General features: G+C 49.5%; 1 protein-coding gene across 2 annotated transcripts in view; it reads left to right on the plus strand.

Moving 5' to 3' along the window:
* Positions 1–23,972, plus strand: part of Ccdc60 (coiled-coil domain containing 60) — a 158,175-nt gene that overhangs the window by 111,851 nt on the left and 22,352 nt on the right. For both annotated transcript variants that reach the window (XM_032886802.1, XM_032886803.1), the window contains 3 exons: positions 4,493–4,600; positions 15,860–15,950; positions 19,911–20,127. In XM_032886802.1, the coding sequence (XP_032742693.1) occupies positions 4,493–4,600; positions 15,860–15,950; positions 19,911–20,127 (416 nt within the window). The remainder of the gene's footprint in view (positions 1–4,492; positions 4,601–15,859; positions 15,951–19,910; positions 20,128–23,972) is intronic.

Raw genomic sequence — 23,972 nt, forward strand, 5'->3', positions numbered from 1 at the left:
TCTTGGGAACAAGAACATCTTTACCATCAGTTGTATCCACCATTTTCCTTTCCACTGTGAAGAATGCTTGACAAGAAGCAACTTAAGGGGCCAGACCAGTAAAGCCACCCACTGCTGTGCCCAGCGACCTGAGTTTGAACCCACAAGGTAGGAGAGAACTGATTCTTACGGTCTGTCCCTCCGACCCCCACAAATGCAGCATGACACACCCCCTCCCCACAACGCACAATTGTAAACAATTATAAACAGACGACAGGCAAAGAAGCAAGTGAGAGAAGAGATTATTCTGGCTGGAATTGAGGGATACAGCCCAGCCTGGAAGGAAGGCACAGCAGTGGGTGCAACAGGCAGCCTCCTGATACCTGAGCTGATCACAAAGCAAGAAACTCAGGCTAAACCAAGCCCAGTTCCAGCTCATGGAGCCTGCTCCCAGAGCCCTAACTCTGACATGTAGTGATCACGTGAGGCACAGGGTTCACAACCTCCCCTGAGGGCACCACCAGCTGGGGACCAACACAAAGGCAGAGCCTTGGGCACATTTCACAGTCCAGCCACAGTGTTAGTCTCTGTCCTTTCTTAAGCCCTCAGCCACTGCATCAGCCAGTGTAGATCAGAGCCTGGCTAGGCCCTCAACCCCAGTGTGATTGATCCCAAAGCCGACCAATAATCCTGAATCAGCCGAGTGGGGATCGATTCCATCACCTGGGGGTGTGGGAGATTTGACTCCTACTTTTCAAAACGGGAGGGGCTATCTAGAGCACTGAGACATGGCTTCCTACCGTATCCTCTCAGTGAAAGCACGTCCGCACCCCATGTCCTGATCCGCCATTGAGCATGGGCCGGGACAACATTGTATACACGGACTGGCGGCCAGCAAGAGGAAAGGCCTGTCTGCCTGCCCCACCCCCACCCCCAGGCTTACACAGGAATTGTACCGGTGAGTGGTGCTCACCAAGGTTCTGAGCCTGGGCACTGCAGACGGGAGCCTTGTACAAGCCCCTGTGGAGAGGCTACCGACTGTGCCTTGCATTCAAGCAGATAGGTGCTTTCTCTTTAAATCTGAGGTTTTTGTTCTGTGACCAGGAGAGAAAAGACAAACTGCCACCAGGCTCACTTCTGGGTTTTGTCATTAACTTTTTTTTTTCAGTCTGTTCCCTGCACATTAGGGGAATGAAGGTCAGGTTTGACACTTGTCACAAGCTAGAGCAAGTGGTCTAGACCCAGCAGACGAAGGCGTTTCCTGATGAGAGAGGCAGGCTCCACCCCACGGCAGGAGATCAGCATCATCGGGTTTTTGTACGGCAGGGATTCAGGAGGCTGGACTCAGATTCCAGCTCTAACGTTTACTGGCCTTTTGACCTTCGATGAGTTTCCGGGTCCTTTATGCCTCAGTTTTTTCATTGGGAAAATAGGGATGCTGGTGGTACCCTCCTCCCAGATTCACAAGGATGAGAGTAGCCCAGGGTTAGTGAACGAGTAGCCCTGTGCTCCCGGGGTACTCATAGCTACTATTGGGGCTGGGTTGTCACCACACATCAGTGGCCCTGATGAACATGTGTGAGATGCGCACCCCAAGCTATCAGCTCCAAAGCAGCGAGTCCCACTGTCTCCATGCGGTAAGCAGTGAGTCCCACCGTCTCCGTGCGGTAAGCAGTGAGTCCCACCATCTCCATGCGGTAAGCAGTGAGTCCCACCGTCTCCGTGCGGTAAGCAGCTGTACACAGGCTGAGTGCTGGCCAAGACTGTGACTTGCACGTCCTTGAGAGCAAGGACAGAAAATAAACGAGTGGCTGTGATAAACAGGGACCTGGGGTGTAGAGACTCGGGGGAAACATAGGGATATCCTTGGCCAGTGCCTAATGCAAACCCAGAGAGATCAAGGTAGGCTTCCCAATGACCTTAAAGAAATGGGGTTTACTGTCTCAGAGTTCTGGGAAAGGTGCTGCCAGGGTCGGTCCCATCTTGACTGCACACAGCAGTCCTCTCTCTGCTTCCTCACAGTGACCTTTGCTGTGAGTGCCCTACTCTCCCATGCAGAACCTTTATGTGTCCACATCCCCCCTTTCTACTAAGACTGGATTAGAGCCCTCCAAAATGGCTTCCTTATAAAGAGGTGCCTCTTCAAAGGCCGTATCACCAAATACATTGGAGATACTGGGGTTATAGTTTTAACATACAAATTTCAAGGTCCACAATTAAGCCCATGTGTCTAAGTTAGGGTTTTACTGCTGTGAACAGACACCATGACCAAGGCAAGTCTTATAAAGGACAACATTTAATTGGGGCTGGCTTACAGGTTCAGAGGTTCAGTCCATTATCATCAAAGGCAGGAGTATGGCAGCATCCAGGCAGGCATGGTGCAGGAGCTGAGAGTTCTACATCTTCATCTGAAGGCTGCTAGTGGAAGACTGGCTTCCAGGCAGCTAGGGTTAGGATCTTAAAGCTCCCTCCCACAGTGACACACCCACTCCAACAAGGCCACACCCACTCCAACAAGGCCACGCCTCCTGATAGTGCCACTCCCTGGGTCAAGCATATCCAAACCATGATAGGCGGTTTCGGGTTGGGGAGTTTGGAGATGTTAAACAGGGGAGAATGGGTCCATTTTGACTCATTCTGGGCAGTTTCATAAATCACTTAGGATGTAAGAGAGAATGGATGTGCGGGATCCTAGGTATGAGGAAGAAAGGAAGGGGAAGGGAAGAAGAGGGAGGGGAGGAAGGGAGGGAGGGAATGAATGAGTCTGATATTCAGAGGCCCCATGTCTCCAGTACCACCCCACAACCAAGCAGACTCCATCCATCCACCACTACACACCATTTACCTCCACCCCCACTACACACATCCCATAGCTGAAACCTGCAGGGGCCCCTGTCCCAGCCTCTCACAACTTGTTAGTGTTACAATTAGAAAGTAGCATGGTGCTTAAGGCCCAGTAACAGGCATAGTGACTGCATTGCCTAAATGCTGGACACAGAGCTACCAAGCTGCGTTGTCCCCTGCAATGGCACCCAAGACAAAACAAAGGAGAGGTGAGTCACACTTAGTAAATTACTAGAAGAATCTTGTTCTTTATCCAGATGGATGTGTGTATCAAAGACACACACATACACACACACACATACTCACACATGTGCGTGCGCACGCACACACACACACACACACACACACACACACACACACACAGAGTAGAGAGGAAGAGTGGAAGGCTCCCTAGTTTTCCTTGGATGTAACAGTTAATGCCCTAGCAAGAGAGGCTGAGGGTGGGGAGAGGTGGGACAGCTCTGTTCCATATTAGAGGACCAGAAAGATGGCTCTCAGGATACCCTGGGACAGCTCCCCACAGGGTATGAGGTGAGATCTTCCTGGAAACTGAAGCCATCCTTTCCTGGGCCTGGGAGAACTGTGCCTAGGAACCCCTGGGAGCAGCGGTCTGGGCAAGATGCAGTTTCAGGAAAGAGCTGTCAGGAAGCTGGGTAATTGAAGGCTCTTCCATTAGTGAAGGATGAGAACTCCTGGGGGAGGAAGCATATTCCAGGACTACACCTCGGTTCCAAGAAAACCACAGGCATTGGGTTAACCCTTTCCTGACCTCACTAACAGAGTGCCCACCACACACTGACTCCATTGGTACCCAGTCAGCTCCCTAAGGCCACCGTCTGTGGGCCAGGTCACTCCCTGGTTCAAACTCTCACTGGTGTTAGCTGTGTGACCTCTCAGAGCCTCAGGTCTCCCGCCAGATACTGCACCCTGTAGTGATGTCATAAGCATCAAATCGAAATTCAAACACCATCTCTGCTCACAACTGAGTCACGTGACCTTGAGCAGCACTGGCTCTACCTCTCTGAGCCTCAGTTTCCCCCTTGTCTAAAATACAGGTAATAATTCATGCCCCACCAGGTTATTGGGAACCTTAAATAATGTGGAGAAAGTACAACAGTCGATATATAGTCCACTGTTAGTATCCCCAGATGATACAACTGCCAATCAGACGTACTGTTAAGGAGTGTGTTTTCTTTCATTGTTGAATGATGTGCCTGGTGTACTTTTCTTCAATCGCCAGCTACACTTCAATCCTTCTAATACTGTTTCCCATTTCCAGGCTTTCTTACACCCTCAGGCCATTTACTGTGTTTCTAAAAAATCAGAATAATTATCAGACATCAGTGTAATATTAATCGTCTTCAAATTCTCATTTTTATCTGCCTGAGTCATGACCTCTAGCTAGGAGAGACTCCACCCACAACACTCAAATTCAGAGGAACTGGAACAGGATTCTCATGCTTTCAGTCTTGCTAGCTCGGTGGCATGGTCGTCAGACCTCCTTAAGCCCCTTGACCTCCAGTGTCCTCATATGCACAGTGGGACCAATGGGCATGTCGCACACAATGGGTACAAACCACTTACCTCTGTCCCAGCACACCCACTGAAGCCAGAGCAGCTGCAGTCTCTGTGAATGGTGTTCTAAAAAGGTACTCCTCTGTCTCCACAGGGATCCCCTCTTCCGCCAGCTATGTGCTCTCCACTGGCTTCTAGAGGCCCTGACTATCGACCACACCCACCACACCATGAGGCCTGTGATTGCCTGTTGGAACCCCAAGTAAGCCCAGCAGCCCTGCACCCAACTGCAACCTGGCACTCGCCCTGGTGGTGGTAAGGGGCGGGGACCTTATCCTTCCCTCCCTCCCGTCGGTTTGTTTGATGGGTGGTCTGCCTTAGGAGTTGATGCTCTCTGTGGGTGTAAATCCAGGTGAGTTGGAGCCAGCTCCTCTCCTCTCCCCAGAGCCCACTCTACACACATCTTTACAAGCATCCCTGCCTGGTGCTGTATCGCAACATGATAGAGCTCAGTGGGACCATTTACGCCACAGAAATGGGCAAGCTATACCAGCATGCTGTGGACCCACAGCTTCCTCTCTGGGCCTCCTCATGCTCTCACTGTGTCTCCTCAGCATTGCTCCTGGTCACTCCTTCACCTTAGCCACCTCCCATGTCCTTTTGCTGTTCCTTCTCCCCTCATTCTCAGTTTTTTTCTCCTTTAGTCCAAGGGAATTTTGTTTACTTGCTTACTTGCTGGCTTGAGTTGGTTCATTGGTTGGCTGGTGGGAGGATAAGTTGGGTTGGTTTATTGGTTCATTGGTGAGTGAGTTGGCTGGTTGGGTTGGTTCGTTGATTGGTTGGTGGGTAAGTTGGCTGGTTAGGTTGGTTCATCAGTTGGATGGCGGGTAAATTAGTTGATTGGATTGGTTCATTGGTTGTGGTTGGTGGGTAAGGTGGTTGGCTGGGTTGGTTCATTGGTTTGATGGCGGTTACGTTGCCTGGTTGGGTTGGTTTGTTGTCTGGTTGGTGGGTAAGTTGGTTGGTTGGGTTGATTCATTGGTTGGTTGGTGGGTGAATTGGTTGGGATGAGTTGGTTCATTGCTCGTTTGGTTGGTAAATACTTGGGATGGTTTGTTGCTTTATTGGTTTATTAGTGGATGAGTTGGCTGGTTAAATTGGTTCATTAGTGGTTGGTTAAGTTTGTTGGTTAGGTTGGTTCATTGGTTGGATGGTTGGTAAGTTAGTTGGTTAGGCTGGTTGATTGGTTCATTGCTGTATAAGTTAGTTAGTTGGATTGGTTCATTGGTTGGTTGGTTGGTGGGTTTGTTAGTTAATTAGATCATGTTTGGCTGGCTAGTTTGATTTTGCTCATTTGAAATATATATATATATATATCTCCATCCATCCCCACTTAGACCTAAGGTGCTCTGGAGAAACTGGATACACCCAGATGGAAACTCCAGAGAATCTTGACTAAGTCATGAAAATGTAAGCCATGTCACTGCCAGAGGGATGACCCATACAAGAGCTTTGAGGTCACGGTTTCAGGAGCTGTAGAGACAGTTTTCAGCCTATAGGCAGTTTTCAGCTTATAGAGATGCTATCTTTGGGAGTCCCAGATATTAGACAGAGTGAAACAACAGCAGCGACTTGAGGAACTGGGTGAGCATGGTGAAGCCTCCCACTGAGTTAGAGAGGCTGGCCCTCCATCTCCTCCCCCTCCCGTGTTAGCTTTCCTCACCTGCAGCCCCAGTGCTCTGACACTGAGCCCTTCTCACAGCCCCACCTCTCGGGTGAATCCAACTCTCCCACTCTTCCAAAATTGCAAGTCTTAATTAAATCCTTCCTCCCAAGGACACTGACCACCTCAAGTCCCTCAAGTCCCATCCCCACCTCATAAGTTGTCCTTGTCCCAGGACTGTGACAAAATATGTGACAGAAACAATAAGGAAGAAAAGTTTGCTTCACTCAGCATCTAAGGTCTAAGTCCATCCTCACAGGAGGGCCTGATAGAGCAGCCAACCTCATGGCTGGCAGGAGGCAGAGTTGAGATATAACAGGAAATGACCAAAAGGCAAGACACATGTCCCCAAGGTCCTGCCCGACCCAAACCACCTCCTCCAGCCAGGCTCCACCTTCCACAGTTCTCTACACAATGCTACTGTCTCTCTGTAGTCGAGTTAGAACCCAGGGCTGGGGGGATGGCTTGTTGGTTAAGAATGCAGCTGCTCTTCCAGACATCCAGGGTTTGGTTAGCAGCATCCACATGGCAGCTCACAAAAAGTCTGTGCCTCAAGACCAAGGGATCTGATGCCCTCTTCTGGCCTCCTCTTGTGTTAGCTGCATATGGTGCGTGTACGCAACGCATTCAAAAACTTGAATCCATCAAATAATGAAAGTCTTCATGTTCTGGAGACATCCCCACAGATACACCAAGTGGGTATAAAGTATTGATCTCCTAGGAAACTCCCAGTCCCCTCAAGTTGGTGATCAATATTTATCAACCCAAGAACTGGTATAAACTCATCTCAAACACAGCCATAAGCATAAACCAGTCCCAAAGCTAGTAATTCCAATGGGCTTTGTGTCTGAAACAAGTTTTGGTGTCTGGGAAGCACTCTCCCCTCCCACTGCTTTCTCCTAACCATGTCATCCCAGTCATTTCAAAATGTCTGTGTAGGTTTCCAGAGTTTGCATAAATACTGTGACCTTAACAATAACTTCCCAGGGATGGGGCGATGGTCCTCCATGTAAGGTACTTTCTGTACAAGCAAAGACCTAAGTTCAGATCCCCACAGTTGACTAAAAATCCAGGCATGTAACCCCAGCTTGTTCATGCTTGTGACCCCAGCACTAAGGAGCAGATAGGTAGATTCCAGGACTTGCTGGCCATCCTGCCAAGCTGAAATGGTGAGCTCCAAGTGCAGGATGATAGCAGTAGAGGAAGATGTCCACTGTTAGCCTCTGACCTCTGCATGCACCAACAGAGATACATGTACCCCACACACGCCTATACATGCACATACTCACAGGCATATATCACACACATCAAAAATCAATTGATTTAAAAAAATACATTCACGAATCATCTATCTTCCTTTCCAATAAAACTGCCCAAGCTTAAGTTAATATGGTGTTCTCTTGCAAAAACTTGCCCCAAACCCCACATTATAAACAATAAGGTGTGAAGGTTTTGCTACCGTAATGTTGGAAATCCCTGCCTTGAGTGCAAACCCTCCGTAAGGGTGTAAAGTGCTGTGTCCCACATCTTTGTGGCACATCCCTCTTGTGAATATGCACACAAGTACAGCATCATCCTCAGCAACTTATGGTCATCTTTCCACAGCACTGCATGCTTAACGCGGAAAAGAATTCCCTTCAGGAAATTCTCCCGAGTAGATGGAGAAGCAGATCAAGTCTCTATGGACAGATACTGGCACTGCTCCCAAATTCTCCACATTAAAACCCATGCCTCACAGAAAGCCGGGTGCATCTCATCCATGGCCAATCGCAAAGGTTTCTTGGGGCTGGGTTCTGGGAATCACAACTTACTAGGCCAAAGCAACATGGAGGTTTGTTTCCCACACTTGATTGCTTGTACTGTCCAAAGACACAAGCCTCTGAACCCAAAGATACCCAACATCACTTCACCCCTCAGCACATCACCTGCCCCAATAATTTTCTTTTGACACATGGACACCCCTTCTTCCACAAGGAAGGAAGCTGATCATGGAGGACTTGCGTCGGAATGATATGACAGTCAACCTGCACTGCCTTTGATTGCTCTCAGAAATGTGCTCAGGACAGGGGCACGAGTTGTCACCATCTATAAAAAGAAGTAAGGTCACACTCAGAGGAGCCAGTATTTTAGCAGCATGCATCAGGGCAGAATCCACCAAAGATCTAAACATGTCTGGCTCTCTATAGACAGAACCAGGACCAGACCTGGGCACCAGAGGAGATGACATCTGAAGGATCTGCCTGGCTTTGTTATCTGTGGACCCTTCCCTCTATGTAGGAAGTTTCAAGCTCAGAGCTGGAGACATGATTGCAGAGCTTTAAGTTACCTGTTCCCGGGACTAGAGAGATGGCTCAGCGGTTAGGAGCACTGACTGTTCTTCCAGAGGTCCTGAGTTCAAATCCCAGCAACCACACAGTGGCTCACAACCATCTGTAATGGGATCCGATGCCCTCTTTAGGTGTGTCTGAAGACAGCAACAGTGTATTCATATACATTAAATAAATCTTTTAAAAAAAAAGTTATGTTTTCAGAGCTCAGAGACCCATGATTTGAAAACCTCACCATGGCCGTTTCAAGATGGTGAATGTGGTGTGGTGTGGTTGAACTTGGAGTTGAGAGAGGCTGTGATATTCTTGTCAACTTGACCACTTCTGGAATTAACCTCAAAACTGGAGAGTCACTTCTGTAAGGGACGTTTGCTTAACTTAAAGTAGGAAGATGTACTCCTAGCCTGGATCTGTGAAGTAGGAAGCCAGCTTTAACCCAGATCTTTTGATCTGGGAAGTGCATTCCTCTCTGCCATGCCGTTGCTGGCAGCCTACACAAAGACACACAAGAAGGAAGCGTTTGCCCACTGCCTGCTTGCCCTTGCTCTCACTGGCAAGTCCAGCTCTTCATCGGCATGAGAGCCTGCTTCTTCAGGGTCCTGGTGTACACTGAAGACCAGCCGAGACATCCAGCCTCATGGACTGAACTACTAGACTCTTCAACTTTCTGTTCATAGGCCGCCATTGTCGGATTAGCTGACCACAGCCTGTCAGTCATCCTAATAAATCCCCTTTCTATATATCTAGAGAGAGGTTGACTTTGTAAGTCATGTTACTCTAGAGAACCCTGACTAATACAAAAGCAACATGCTTCAGCTCTTAATAGCCAGGGAAAACCCATACAATCTGGCCCCAGCAACCACCATATAGATATGTTATTATTGTTGTTAATTATAGGGTTAAATTCTCTGGGAAGTACCTAAAAACATTTTAGTTACCCGGAAAACAGGATGCCTCCTCCTGGATGCTTACTCTGTCTCTGGAAGGTCACGTGACAACGACCACAACTCATCACATGAACTTCCCAAGCCTTGAGGGTGTGTTCCTAAAACCCAGGTGGACTTGAATGACTGCAACCAAGGGTTTTGGCGTAATTGGCCCAGCATCCCCGACTCATTGTCATAGTTGAGTGAGAAGGACCTCAAGTTCAAGAACTCTCCTGGGCAACTTAGCATGAATACATCTCAAAACCAACGAAAAAGGGCCCTTGAGGTATACGTCTTAGCCAGTTGATCACGTGCAAAAGCCCTAGCTGCGACCCCCAGTACTGAAGGAAGAGGTGGGAAGTTTAGGGCCAACACCTAGGTGAGTCCACACCTGCCACATGCTAACTGTGCGATCTTAGCAAGTCGGTTAAGGCCCCTGGGCTGTTTCATCACCTATCCCAGAGGAGTTATTCTTAAGATGAGGCAAGTCCACATCTAATGTACTGACTAGTCTTAACACCAGCTTTACACACAAGCTAGAGTTATCTAAAAGAAGGAACCTTCATTAAGAAAATACCTCCATGAGATGCAGCTGTAAGGTATTTTCTGAATTGGTGATTGATGGGGAGGGCCCACTCCACTGTGGGTGGGGCCATCCCTGGGCTGGTGGTCCTGGGTTCTATAAGAAAGCAGGCTGAGCGAGTCATGGGGAGCAAGCCAGTAAGCAGCACCCCTCCATGGCCTCTGCACCAGCTCCTGCCTCCAGGTTCCTGCCCTGCTTGAGTTCCTGTCCTGACTTCCTTCAGTGATGAACAGTGATATGGAAATATAAGCTGAATAAACCCTTTCCTCCCCAACTTGATGTTTGGTCATGATGTTTCTACACAGAAAAAGAATCCCCCTAAGAGATCTAGGAACACAGTGAACATTCTTTCTGTGACAGACATTGAAAATAAAAAATCTCTAATTAAAGCACAGTTGGAGCCAAGCCCATCAGCATCTCAGACACCTCAAGCTAGGAAAGAATTAGCATTGGAGGAGAATTCTACCACCAACAGATGAGATCCATGGTGACCGGACAGACACACAGACAGATATACAGATGGGGGGGGGATGGCTACACCGGTCCTCACCAGTGATGGCAAGTCCCATGGAACAGAGGGAGAAGGCAGCCACTGATCTACCGTGCAGGAAGAACATGGCACACGCACAATTAAGCCTTGTTACCTCAGGCTGTCCCAGAAAAAATGGTGTAAGCTTTGACAGAAAACCAGCTGGGTGGGAGACTGGTTTTCATAAGCTAGTGGTCACATATATGCTGCTTGCTTTGTACTCTGTGGAAAACCCCATGACTGGAAGGTTTCTCAAGCTATGGGCGGGGCTAAGAATCTGCATTCTATCTAGCTCCCAGCAGTCCTAACTGTTATTAAGAGTCCAGACACTCAGTGCTAGTGACCCCTCGTCCCCAGGTAGGGCCTCCTCCTAAAGGTTCCTAAAGCCAAACAGCACCGCCAGGTGGGGACAGGCTTCCAGAACAAGATCCCGAAGGCTCCAACCTTAAACATACAGCAAGTTTTCTCTTATAAAATAGTTTCAGGAGCTGGAGAGACGGCTCGGGAGTTAAGAGCACTGGCTGCTCGTGAGTTCAATTCCCAGCAACCACACGGTGGCTCACAACCATCTGTAATGGGATCCGGTGCCCTCTTCTGGTGTATCAGAGACAGTGTGCTCATACGTAAATAAATCTTTAAAAGAATTTCTGCAGGTGCAATTTTGCAACTAAATGCATGCCGTCTGACTTAACAGAAGACGCACCCGTCCATATCCAGACCCTCCCTGCCTCGGAGGTTATCAATAAGAAAACAGACTCAACATCCTTTCAAGTCTAAGTCGCTTCACCACTGTGAAAGACACAGCAGCATCCTGAGCAGCGGCTTCCTAATGCAACTGTTTTTATATTTAAATGGGGCTCTCTTCTCGTGTGGATCTGCTCCCAACCACCGCCGGGAACATCACAGCAAAAGAAGTGCCCCCCCACTACCCATTGGAGCTCCTGTCCCAAGGAAGGGGCTGGAGGATGCAAACCACAGAAAACACGCAAAGGCCCAGGTGATGGCGAGGTGGAGAGGTGACCCAGAAGCCAAGAGCGCTTGTTGGTCCTGCAGAGGAGCAGTGGATCCCAGCACCCGCCTACGACACTCTCCCCTGACCTCTCTGGGAGTCGCACAGACATGCGTGCAGGTAAAAACACTCATAAAATCATGAGGAACGAAGGGTGCTCTGGCTGTGATGGGGTACAGGCTTGCTTCTCAGTTTGATCATCGAGGAAAACCCTCCTAGGATGGGCTTCCTGGAGAAATATCTGACTCACACTCGCTCTCCTCTCCCGAGCCAATGCAACAATATCAGTTCCCACTGTGGTTCTCAAGCCAACGTCTCAGGAAAGAACACAGCAGGACCATCTGGTCACTTTATTTCTGAAGAAGCAGGACAGGGCTACCCAGCCTGAAACAGCCCAAGAGCTTGGACCACTGGGCCCTCCCTGGTGTGTGTAATCTGCACCTCTTCCCCCTGCCACCTCTCCCCCAAGCGCATCCTAACCTAACCCAGGAGATTCTCATCTTGAGAAGAGGGCGCTTCACCCAGAGTTAGAGCCGGGGGACTGAGAGCAAAGCATTGGAGAAAATTGTTCTGATTGCCCCGACAGATAGACATCGTCAAGTGACCTCCGAGAGCAAAATGTGCTCAAAGGACGCAGCTTAAAGAGCTGAGCCTCTGCCAAATGCTCTCTTCCCTTGATTTCTGGGAAACAGGCGCCCCCAGAACGCGTTGGCAGGGGGAAAATTACGGTCTGAAAATCACAGCTCTCTCCCCTTGAGAGCTGGCCACCCCACCTCGCTTTCCACTACTGTCAGCTCCCTCCAAGAAGAAAGGCTGTTATCCTTGCTAATAGCCAAGCTGAATTCGCCCGTTTGAGAGCCATTTTCTCTTCACATCCACTGCAATCTCGTGGCCCAGCTAATATCCCCAGCCCCATCTTACAGGTGGAGACCCTGGGGCTGGGGAAGCTAAGCAGCCCTGTGCAAAACCACGCGCGTAAAAAGCACTGGGTCAGGCAGACTCCAGCCCCACAACAGGTTCTGACATGCAGACAGCTGCCTGAGATCCCCAGTCAGTAAGCCGGTCAGATGTGACAACCGAACAACCGTCACTTCCTCTTCCCGGCCACTGAAGCTGGCTTCTGGCTCTGCTTCTGTATCCAACACCAGCCATCACTCGCTATAGCCATGAGGGAGAGGTCTTGCCTAACCCAAGTCCCTACTCTCAGCCAAGCAGAACATGGAATCTGGCTAGCAGACCATCTGCCCAAGGAGGTCACTCTATGCTCATATATGTTTTAAAGTAAGTCACAGAGAGACAAAGGACTTCGGGGACACAGGTGAGGGTAGTGGGTTCCATTTGGCGAACAGAGCTAGTAAAGAAGGTTCCCCAACTGGCTTTCAGCTTCATCAGCAAGATGAGCAGTGGACTTCCCCCGCTCCAGCTGCGTTTGATCTCTCCTCCCCGCCCACTGATCTTCCTTTTGGGTTTATTTGCTACTGAGAGCGAAACATCAGAGAGCCCGAGCTTGTCTAACCTGGCCTCTCCTTTATCAATGGCTTTGCAGAGGCGGTGCCGAGGGCTGCAGCAGGTCTGCAGGGATCCGGCTGCTTCTCTAGTTCATTTAGCCTGCCGCTTGAAGTCGCGATAGACTTCAGGTCGCCTCGGAAGTCGTCGGCATTAGCGGAAGGCTTCTATCTCCCCGACTGGACCTGAATATTTAAGATTTCCAAAGCTTGGCTGGGCCCAGATTTAATTTTGAAAGGGAAAGGGTGTTGCTTTTGAACTTCAAGAAGGAGCTGGCAGCTCAGCGGGAGCTGCCTTAGCAAAGAAGAAAGCCAGAAGCCCTGGCTCATGAAAGACACCGTGGAACACCAAGGCCGCCTATTGGTTAGCTTGCAACCAGGCTTCAGAAGGGCCGCTGCTTAAACGCTGCATAAGGCTGGAGAGGGGCTCCCTCCTCCAGTTGGGTTTTAAACATTCCCTAATTTGATTACTCGAGGGGAAAGCAAGCAGAACGGACTCAAATGAGCCTCTCTGTTCATTATTCAGAACTCTTTACTGTGTTACTCAAATATAAAGTCTTACAAAAGGCTTGGAGGCATATCCTGCCCCCACCTCAGCCCTGCTCCCATTCTGAAATGTGTTCTTATATCATGGTTGTGACCTCCTAGATATCCAACAGATCCTGCCTCTGGGGCAAAAGAGCCCCTCTCCTTATTGGTGACAGCCTGTGGATCTGCTACTCATAAGAAGCCAGCCTTAAGTTCAGTTCATCTGACTATTCTCCTCCCCTGTGTCTGAATACTTTGATCCGCAGCCATCCTGCAGGCAGACTCTGACAAGCCTGGACACTGAATGACATCCCCCAACCCCAGCCATCAAAGTCGCTCTGATCACTTCATCCCCTCAAATCCCTGCTCCATACAGGCTGAGAGCCAGCCAAGTGCATCACGGGTCTCATGCACCCGAAACTATCCTGCAGAGAAAACAGGGCTTTAAAAGAATGGTCGAATGGATGATGAGATGTATGAATGAGTAGGAATGTGGATGGATGGGCGTGTGAAGAGGTACGTGTAGGTGAGTGGGAGGCTGGATGGGTGTGTGGTTAGGTGGGTGGGTGGGTGGATGGATGGATGGGGTGGGGGGGTGGGTGGGTAGGTGGCTGAATGGGTGAGTGGATGGATGGGTGGATGGATGGATGAATGGATGGATGGATGGATGAGTGGGTAACTGGGTGGGTGGGTGGATGGATAAATAGGTTGATGGATGGGTTGATGGATGATGGATGGATGGGTGGATAATGGATGAATGGGTGGGTAGATGGATGGATGGGTGGATGGATAAATAGGTTGATGGATGGGTGGATGGATAAATAGGTTGATGGATGGGTTGATGGATGATGGATGGGTTGATGGATGATGGATTGATGGATGATGGATGGATGGGTGGATAATGGATGAATGGATGGGTAGATGGATGGATGGGTGGATGGATGGGATGATGGGTGGGTGGGTGGGTGGATGGATGGATGGATGGATGGATGGGATGATGGGTGGATGGGTGGGTAGATAGATGATGGATGGATGGGTGGATGATGATGGATGGATGGGTGGATGATGATGGATGGATGGATGGATGGATGGATGGAAAGGTAGGTAGACAGTAAGTAGATGGATGGATAAGATAGATAATGAAAGAATAGGATAGAAAATTTGATAAGCCAATTGATTGATTGTACAGGTAGTTAGATCATACAGTGAGATTCCCCACTTTACCAGTGAAGACCCAAGGTCCCATAACCATTAAATTCTGAATCTAAAGGCTCCCCTGATCTCAGCTTTTTCAGAACTCTTTGGTCATGAAATCAGACCCAAATCCAAAATGAACCAAACTGAAGCTTGACGTGGAACTCCAATTTTAGAATCTTAAATATCCACATACTATATTCGACACATTCGTGTGTTTCACTATAAGAGCCTTCCCCGAATCCATTGGAAGGGTTATAGTTATACGGGTACGTGCAGCGTATCCCACTGAAGAACCCTACTATGGTAAATTCGATGACATGGCTGTAAGGGAGCAATCACCCACAGAGCCCTTCGGGGCTTTAGTCTCTTATCCAGAAAGTTCCCACCTGGGGAGGGCATGGTGGTGTAAGGCCTGAAACTCATTCTCAGGGAGGAGGAGGGCATTGTAATAATAATGATAATGATGATGATGATGATAATAATAATAATAATAATAATAATAATAATTCAAGATCATGGTATAAGAGAGGCACAGAGCCCTGGGGCAAGGATCCCTGCATCTGGTCTTCTCCTTGGCTGCATAGGGGGTGATAATGAATCTGGTTTACTGAGATAGTGACGATAGTGACGGAGATGACCCCGAGAGTGCCCGGGAGCATCTGACACAGAGCCTCTCACATAACTTCTCACCAGTAAACCTCAGACCAGGGGCTTTATCTTGCAGCTCACCACACCCCTGCCTACTCTCCCCACCCCCACCTCCCCACCCCCACCTGTGCTGTGCTGTGCTGTGCTCCTGACATTGCTGCCCATGATCAACACACAAGGCACAGCCAGAAATAAGCTCACCTCCAGGTCCAGCCCTGGCATAACTGCAGTCAGACCCTGGACTCCATGATGTCCAAGTCCAGAACACAAATAGATACAGAATCCATGCAAATGTATCCCGTCTTCCTCAGTCCTCACTTCGGAAATGGTGGTCCCTCTCAGCCTTCAGTTTGTTCCCTTCAAAAGACCCATCTATGGAGAACTGCCCCCCACACACTTCAAAAGCAGCAGGGGGAGAAAACCATCCCAGAGACCAGCCACTAGTCAGCCCAAATCTATGTTTCCATAGGGGACAGGTGAGGGGCGGGGCCTTGTACTAAACCAAGACTCTGCAAATGGAAACTCATTCAGCTATTCCTCACACAGGGACCCCGGTGGCAGCAAGAGCACGATAAAGAAGATTAACAAGGACAAGTCCATGGGGCAGAGGTGGGATCACTTCGTCACGGCACCCAAGGTAACCAGAGCCCACACTCATATGAGAGCCCAGGCCTCAGGCAGGGGGAGAAGTGGGCGTCCCACAGTCTCTGAAGGGAAAGGCTTATTTATGTCTGGCTGGCTGGCTGTCTGGGTGGCTGTCCGGGTGGCTGTCTGTGAGACTGTCTTGGTGGCTGACTAGGTGTCTGACTAGGTGGCTGTGTAGGTGTCTGTCTGGGATGCTATCTAGCTGTCTGTCTAGGTGGCTGTCTGGATGGCTGTCTGGGTGGCTGTCTGGGTGGCTGTCTGGGTGGCTGTCTGGGTGGTTCTCCAAGCAAAGGAAATACCACATGCCAACTGTTGTTGGGGTCTTTTTGGTTTTGGTGTTGTTGTTTGGTTGGTTTGTTGGTTTTGTTGCTGTTGATAAATTTTAATTAAAATGGTTATCAGGGATTGTAGGAAAAATGACATTTGCCCAGATACACTGGAAGAAGAAAGGAAAGGGGAGGAGGGGTTCGATTGGCATCTGCTGCTTAGTTGAGATATCAAGAAGGAAACAAATTCATTTTATTCTTTCCTTTAACCAATAGGCTCTCTCTCCATCTCTGTCTCTCTCTGTGTGTGTCTCTCTATCTCTCCTTTCTCTGTCTCTCTTCCTCTGTCTCTGTCTCTCTGTCTCTCTGTCTCTGTCTCTCTTTGTCTCTCTTTGTGTGTCTTTCCCTCCCTCTCTCCCTCACTACCCACTCCCCAGACAGTCTTCCAGGCCACACGCGTCTTCACTGTCAAGAGGTATTTCGAGGCCTGTTATTCCTCAACCCAAAGCTCTGCCTTTCCCCCAAAGCTCATGAATCCCTCTACTCAACAAGCACAGGTGAAGCCACTATCAGCTGGGGTGCACAGCTGTGCAGCTGAGGTGCACACAGACCATGCCCCCTCACCCCCAGAACCAAACCAGTGCCCACCTCCACCTACCCCAGGCCAGTGAGCTCAGGGAAAGGATAAGTGCACTTTAAAGTGTGAAGATGGAAGCAGGCAAGGTGGCTCAGAGGTAAGGGGGGCTTGCAGCCAAGGCTGATGTCCTGAGTTCGATCTCCAGAACCGGCATGTTAGAAGGAGAGCGTACACACACACACACACACACGCATGCAACCACACACACACACACACACACACACATACACACACACACACATACACACACACACACACACACACACACACACACTGCTCCATGCTGCCTTCTTAATGTCCTCCAGGACACCATTCCTACGCACTGATGGGAGTAGTAGCTGAAGCTCAGAGAGGCTGAGCGACGTGCATGGGGTCGCAGAGCTGGACCTTGGGCCTGTGTGTTCAACCTGGGGGTCTTCAGAGTCACGGTCCCCACTACAGGACCGTTTTACCACATCCTGCTCTTTTTGTCAGCACCCTCACAGACCCAAAAAGCAAGAGCCTTTGATTCCTCACACAAAGTTGCTATGGAGACACGGTGTACATCTATCTCTAGAGATACACAAATCAGAAGAAGCCATGAGCCTCAGTGGGGGGAAACTCGTCCTTCCAGAATGTTCGGTAAATGCTACTGTGGAATTCTTACAAGCAAATCTCCAGCAGACCCTGACAGTAGTGCAGTCCACGCCAGGGGTGGCAGAACACTGGAGCAGCCACTCCATCTACTTTGTGACCTTGGATGAACCCTTTCTTCTCACCTGACCTCAGTTTATCCCTCTGTAAAATGAAGATCTCGAAAGAGACCGCAGCCAACAGTCCCCCAGTGGGTCTTTGGAAGGCACAGACATCATCAGTAGCATGCAGCATTCCTGGAGAGGGGAAATCTTGTCAATGGAAAAAAACAAAAAACAAAAAACAAAAAAACAAAACTCCTGTTGCCTAGAACACAGCAGGGAGTGGTGAGGTCGGTAGCAAAATGAAGCATGTGGAAAAGGTAGGGGAATCCCTATTACCCCCGTGCAAACGGGAGCCCAGGGCTCAAACATATAGGTTTTTCTCCAAGTTTATAATTAAAAAAGAAAAAGAAAAAGAGTGGCTAAACATGTCTCCCAGTGGGCATCCAACCCCTGCTTCTCAGAAAGCATAAGGATTCACTCAAGGAAAGCTTCCCCTGTTACAGAAAAGGAAAAGAGAAAGATAGGGGGGAAAGCCAGGCCCTCCTGAGGCGGCAGAACATGGCAGCCGAGTCACATCACTGCTGAGCAAACTTAAATCAGGGAGAGTCGACAAAGGGCAAGGGTGGGCAGCACGCTGGAGCGACCACGCCTCTCCCAACACTTTATCCCCCTCCCCCACCGCTCTCAACAAATCAGAAGCGTCAGCCCTCCTCTAGGTCCCCAACTCCCCGCCCCGCTGGGGCAGCTAATTGAATGTCGATTAATGGACAACTTTAGGAACACAGATGAAATCCCAGCTCAGGGGAGGACTGCAGGCACAAAGGTCCTTTTGTGGCCACCTCGGTCCATTCCCCATTGTTTTATAAACGGGAAAACTGAGGCAGGGTGCTCTAGCCCCGCGGTGGGGAGTTCAAGGCTCCTTGCCAGACCCTTGATTGCCCCCAGAGACACGGGCCGTTAAGCCTTCAACAATGGCGTTGGCCTAAAGACTGTTCTCCAGTGCCAAGTGGCAGCTGAAGCAGGAAGGGGTGACCTCTACGGGCACAAGCGGCCCCTGAGCTCTGACATCCTCTCTCACTGGGTGGCAGGAGCTGTAGAGCTTCCTGTCAGGCTGACAACCACCCCACCCCACCCCCTCTCCAAGCTACAAAATCAGGGCAAGGGAAGCCTCCTGGCTGATGTAAGGTCTCGCTGTTGATTGACTTTTCCTCCCTCACTGTCCTCTCTGTGCGCTGCCTCTGAGAACTGCATAAACCAACCCAAACTCCAGCCCCCTCGGCCACCCCCCCCCCCCCCCCCCCCCCCCCCCCCCCCCCCCACACCCACCCCCACCCACCCCACCCATCCCATGCTGAAGCCTTTTCATTGCAAAAAAATTTTGCCAAAAAAACCAAAACAAACAAACAAAACCCCAAAAAAATAAAACCTTGGGGAAGGAACAAAGCAAAGAAAGAAATCTGAGGTGAGGAATCACCCCTCTCCTCCTCCCCCATCTTCTCCCTCTCCCTGTGCTTCTAGAGCAGAGAAGTTCTGCCTATAGTCAAGGCCCTGCAAGGCAGCTGAGCAAAGTATGACTAACACACTTGCACATCAACGGCAGTCAGTTCCTAGTAGCAAACCTGCTGAGTGCAATTCTCCCCATCTAGCATCATGGTGATAAATCTCAGTACAGCCTACAGGACCCTAGCTGCTCCCCGCCGCCCCGCCCCCCAGGACCTTAGAGGTTATGAGTTTCCTATAAAGAGGCTGTCAACCCAAGTCTCTCGAGCACTCTGATCTTAAAAGCTCTCAAGGGAAATTATTTCTGGGGCTGAGGAGATGGCTCAGTGAGTTGGAAGGCTTGCTGCACAGGCATAGAGGCTCAAGTTCAAATCCCCACCACCTCCATCAAAAGCCTGGCAGGTCAATGTGTGCTGTGTGCTTGTGACCCCAGCTCCACTGGGAGAGTGGTGGAGATTTCTGGCTGTCAGTGAGAGACTGTCTCTCAGGATCATTAGTAAGAGACAAGGGCACTTCCCGTGTCTTCTGATGGGCTTGGTTGCTTCAGGTCCAGCAGGCGCCCATGGTGTTCAGAAGGAGGCCAGGGAGGAATTAGCGTCATTTGACCCTCACCTCAACCTCTGCAGCAACTCAAAATACCACTTTCTCCTCCCTTCCCTACTTCCTTCTTTACTTCCTCACTCCTTCCCTCCCTCTCTTCCTTCCTTCCTCCTCCCTTCCTTCTCCCCCTTCTGCCCCTCAACCTTCCTTCTCTCCCTTCCCCTTGTTCCCATCCCTACGGCTTCCTTTCCCTCCCTCCTCCCATCCCTCCTCCCCCTTCCCATCGTCCTTCATCCTCTCTGACATCCTTCTTTCTTCTCTCTTTCCTTCAGACCAAGAAATTCAAAGCCCCTGCCATCCGCAGCTTAGCCACCCGCAAACCCAGCAGGCGAGGCTCCGCCCTCAGCCTGACTCGGACCAGTGGGGGCTCTTCTCCCCAGAGCAGCATGATGTCAGTGAACCCCAGCTCTGACGAGCCCACCGGCAGCAAAGACATCGAAGACAACGAGTCGTCCTCCACTAAGCCGGAAGAGGAAGTGCTCCACTTCAGTAAGTCCCGCCTAAGAGCCGATGGAGGTTTGCCTTGATAATCCCAGGTTCTCGAGCCCCTCCTGCCCCACCTCTGATTCCTTTCAGCAGAGACACGGAGGTCAAAGGTCTCCATCATCTGGCTGTTTCAAAGCCTTTGGGTCCCTTCCCCTGACTCCCATCTCTGAGCCCAATGACCCATGAAGGCTGAAAATATCCCCTGTAAGTCATGCACCACTGTGAGCCATTTCCCCACGGGGATGCAGCCACAATCACCACTTAGCCCCATAACACCTTAAAAATATTCTATTTACCTCAGTTTCTATAGAACACTTCACGAAGATAGAAGTTTTGACCGAGATATTTCTATCTTATTTCATTCTGCATTCTTCAAATCTAGTACCAGTTTCTATGCAGATTTACAAATGTGTCGTTTTTGCTTGTTTTAGAGGTGTGTGTGTGTGTGTGTGTGTGTGTGTGTGAGAGAGAGAGAGAGAGAGAGAGAAAGAGAGACAACACATGTTTATATAACCCAAGATGTCCTGCGACTCACAATCCACCTGCCTCAGTTTGCTGCTACCACCCCCCCACTTCAAAACACCATCCATTTTAACCATGCATGGTTAAATGTATGAGCCGATAAGTTTATGACGTTGACAGAGTACACGTCTGTGTATCTGTTGTCCCAGCCCAACTTTAAAACATTCCCAATCAACCCAGCAGAAGACATGGCCCACCATTGCCCCTCTCCCTCCCAAGGCCGAACCTGAAGGGCCACAAATCTACTTTTTGCATAGCCTTTCTCTTATCAGCCACCTTTACAGCAGTTCACAAGGCAATTGTAGACTTCCTAGGAACCTCCTGAAAGCTATGGGTCTTCTTTTAAGAAAGAAATCTAAAATGGGTCTATTTCACAAATCATGTCAAATATTCATCCCCAGAGTTCCCTGCATGGAGCAAATATAACAAGACATGGAGCAGGGACTCTGTGGGCAAGCACAAGGACCAGAGTTCAAATCCCCAGAACCACAAAGAAAAACAAAAGCCAGATGTGGAACTCAAGTGTCCATAATCCCAGCATTCCCACAGAGAGATGGGAGGCCAGGGCAAGAATTCCCGGGAGCTTCTCATATACACAGTAGAAAAATGACAGAGCTCCTGTTACAAGATGACATCTGACGGCTGAGCTGGGGCCAGCCCAGGAAGAACTGGCAAGGACTGGGTGTTGTTTAGATCCAAAGAGGTCAGAATGAACATGGAGTTTGGGTTGGGCCAGAGTAATCAGAACCAAAACCAAGCCAAACTCCAGAAGTGCAAGAAGGAGTCAGGACAAGTCAACAAGGGCCCAAGGAGGAGTCAGGACAAATCAACATGGGCCCATGAAGGAGTCAGCACAAGTCAATGGGGGGCCCATGGAGGAGTCAGCACAAGTCAATGGGGGGCCCATGAAGGAGTCAGCACAAGTCAATCAATGGGGGGCCCATGAAGGAGTCAGCACAAGTCAATGGGGGCCCATGGATGAGTCAGGACAAGTCAATGGGGGGCCCATGAAGGAATCAGCACAAGTCAATGGGGGGCCCATGGAGGAGTCAGGGCAAGTCACAGGGGCCCATGGATGAGTCAGGACAAGTCAATGGGGGCCCATGGATGAGTCAGGACAAGTCAATGGGGGGGCCCAAGGGAGACTTGGAGCTCTCAAAGCCGCTCTCTGGGCAGAGGCACTTCTCGAGACAGAGAGGGAGCAAGACAATGATTCTTCAGAATCAGTCTGTATGTGCTGAGCATCCATGATAAGGGAGGAATGAGGATAGTACATTTAAGAAGGAAAACTGGGGTGGGAAACAAGAAAGCCATAAAGAACAAGATGACTAAGATCTCTAGTACTCAGAGGCCTGTGATAATGCTGACCTAGAGAACGGGCTCCGTCTTCTCCACAGCTTGGAGAGGTGACAGCTCAAGCCAGGATGGTCCGCAGAAGCCTTTCTCACTTCTCACCACGGTGCTGAGACATGAAGAGATGAGACTGGGAAGGGGGATCAAGGCTTGACAGTTTGTAACACTCTGCTCCTCGCCCTGCCCCCACTCACTGATTTTTCTCCACATTGATCCGGATTGTTAAATACTGGACACAGTGACTTCCGAACCCCTACTCCCAGCTGAGCATCTTTCAATCATACCCATGGCCTACAAGACAACTTATTCAGGATGCTGATAACTGGCATCCTGCTGGTTCAGACCTTCAGCAGCCCAGCTGACCTTCCTTTGTTCAGGAATAACATTCTATGTCATTTCCCTGCACACACGCATGCACACACACACACACACACACACACACACACACACACACACACCTGGGGCTGATAGATATTCCCTTGATCTTCAAGCCCCAGTTCTGGTGCATCTAACCTCTCTGGACCCAACCAGGTCTTCTCTCTTCAAGTCCGTTGATACTTTTATTGAAGACTTCATTTTACTTTACTCTTTCCATCTCACGGTGTCAAAGAGGTACTTCTTTTGGTTGACACAGAGGCCTGGACCAAAAAAAACAAAAACAAAAACAAACAAACAAAACACCCAGTGACTTAAAAAAGATCAAAGTTTACATTTTCCTACAGACTAAAGAAGGCTAAGCGAGGGTGGATAAAAATGACTCTCAAACTTGTCACCACAGATCCACTTTACTCTGTTTCTTCAGTTGACCAACACCAATTTCACCTCATGGTCCAGAATGGCCATCAGATCTCTAACTGTCATACCCATGTCCTAGGTTTGAGGCAGAAGGCAGTAGACAAAGTGTAAAAGTGCCCACACCCAAGTGTGGTGAGCAGCCTTCTCAGCAGCTCTGCTCCACACTTCTAAAACCTCAAAGCAGTAAATAGACGACACCAAGCCCGATTGCCTGAGTCGGATTCCTGGGACCCACAGGGTTGAAGGAGAGGGTTGGCGGATTCCAAGATTTCCCTCTGACCTCCACACATATACACACGGGAGGGAGGGAGGGAGGGAGGGAGGGAGGGGGGGAGGGAGGAAGGAGCAATGAAGGAGGGAGAATAAAACCTCACCACATAGATTACTCAGTCATAGGACTACACCTAACTGCAAAGGATGCAGGGAAAAATGAACTGGAAAAAAATTTCCCCTTCCAGATGGAAAAGAGAGAGAGAGAGAGAGAGAGAGAGAGAGAGGTATTAAAGAACTTTGAAGGGGAAGGGAGATCAGACCCTTGCAGGTCTGGCTGTACTGCTTCATGCCTTCATCCTAGTGTACACTAAATGGTGCAGCCACTGCTGAGAAAGATTTCCACCAGGGTCTGTCTTGAGGGAGTGGGGGAGGGGAGCCTCCTTTAGCCCCTCCCCTCTCTCCTTTCATTTGCATCTTCAGCCCCACCCCATTTGCTGCAGCCTTGACAAAGGCATATTAGATCCTCACCTTTGAAAACCTGCCCAACTGAACAGGTTGATGATGCTGAACTCCTGATTCCCACCCAGAGCAGCATGCCTTCTGGGGAGGTCTAACTTCCAGAGCCAGCTGCACGATGAAGCTTATGAAGATCCCTGGGGACAGAGGGCTGTGACCTCTCCACTGACTGACCCCTCCCCCAAAGCCCGACCCATTCTTCCTGCTAGGACTGTGGGGAGATGTGAATCCAGTACCATCCAGTGCCTTCCCTCAAAGGGGACCATAAAATAAATATAAATAAATACATGTGCATGTATGTTAATATATTAACATATATTGATTAATAATATATATTGGTATTGATATATTACATATAATATATAAATATACATCTATAGGTATAGATATATAAAAAGACCTTCCACTCAATGAGGCCGGCCATGTAATGTTTGTTCTAAAGCAAACCC

The sequence above is a fragment of the Rattus rattus genome, chromosome 16 (assembly GCF_011064425.1).
Source record: "Rattus rattus isolate New Zealand chromosome 16, Rrattus_CSIRO_v1, whole genome shotgun sequence".
NCBI lineage: Eukaryota > Metazoa > Chordata > Mammalia > Rodentia > Muridae > Rattus > Rattus rattus.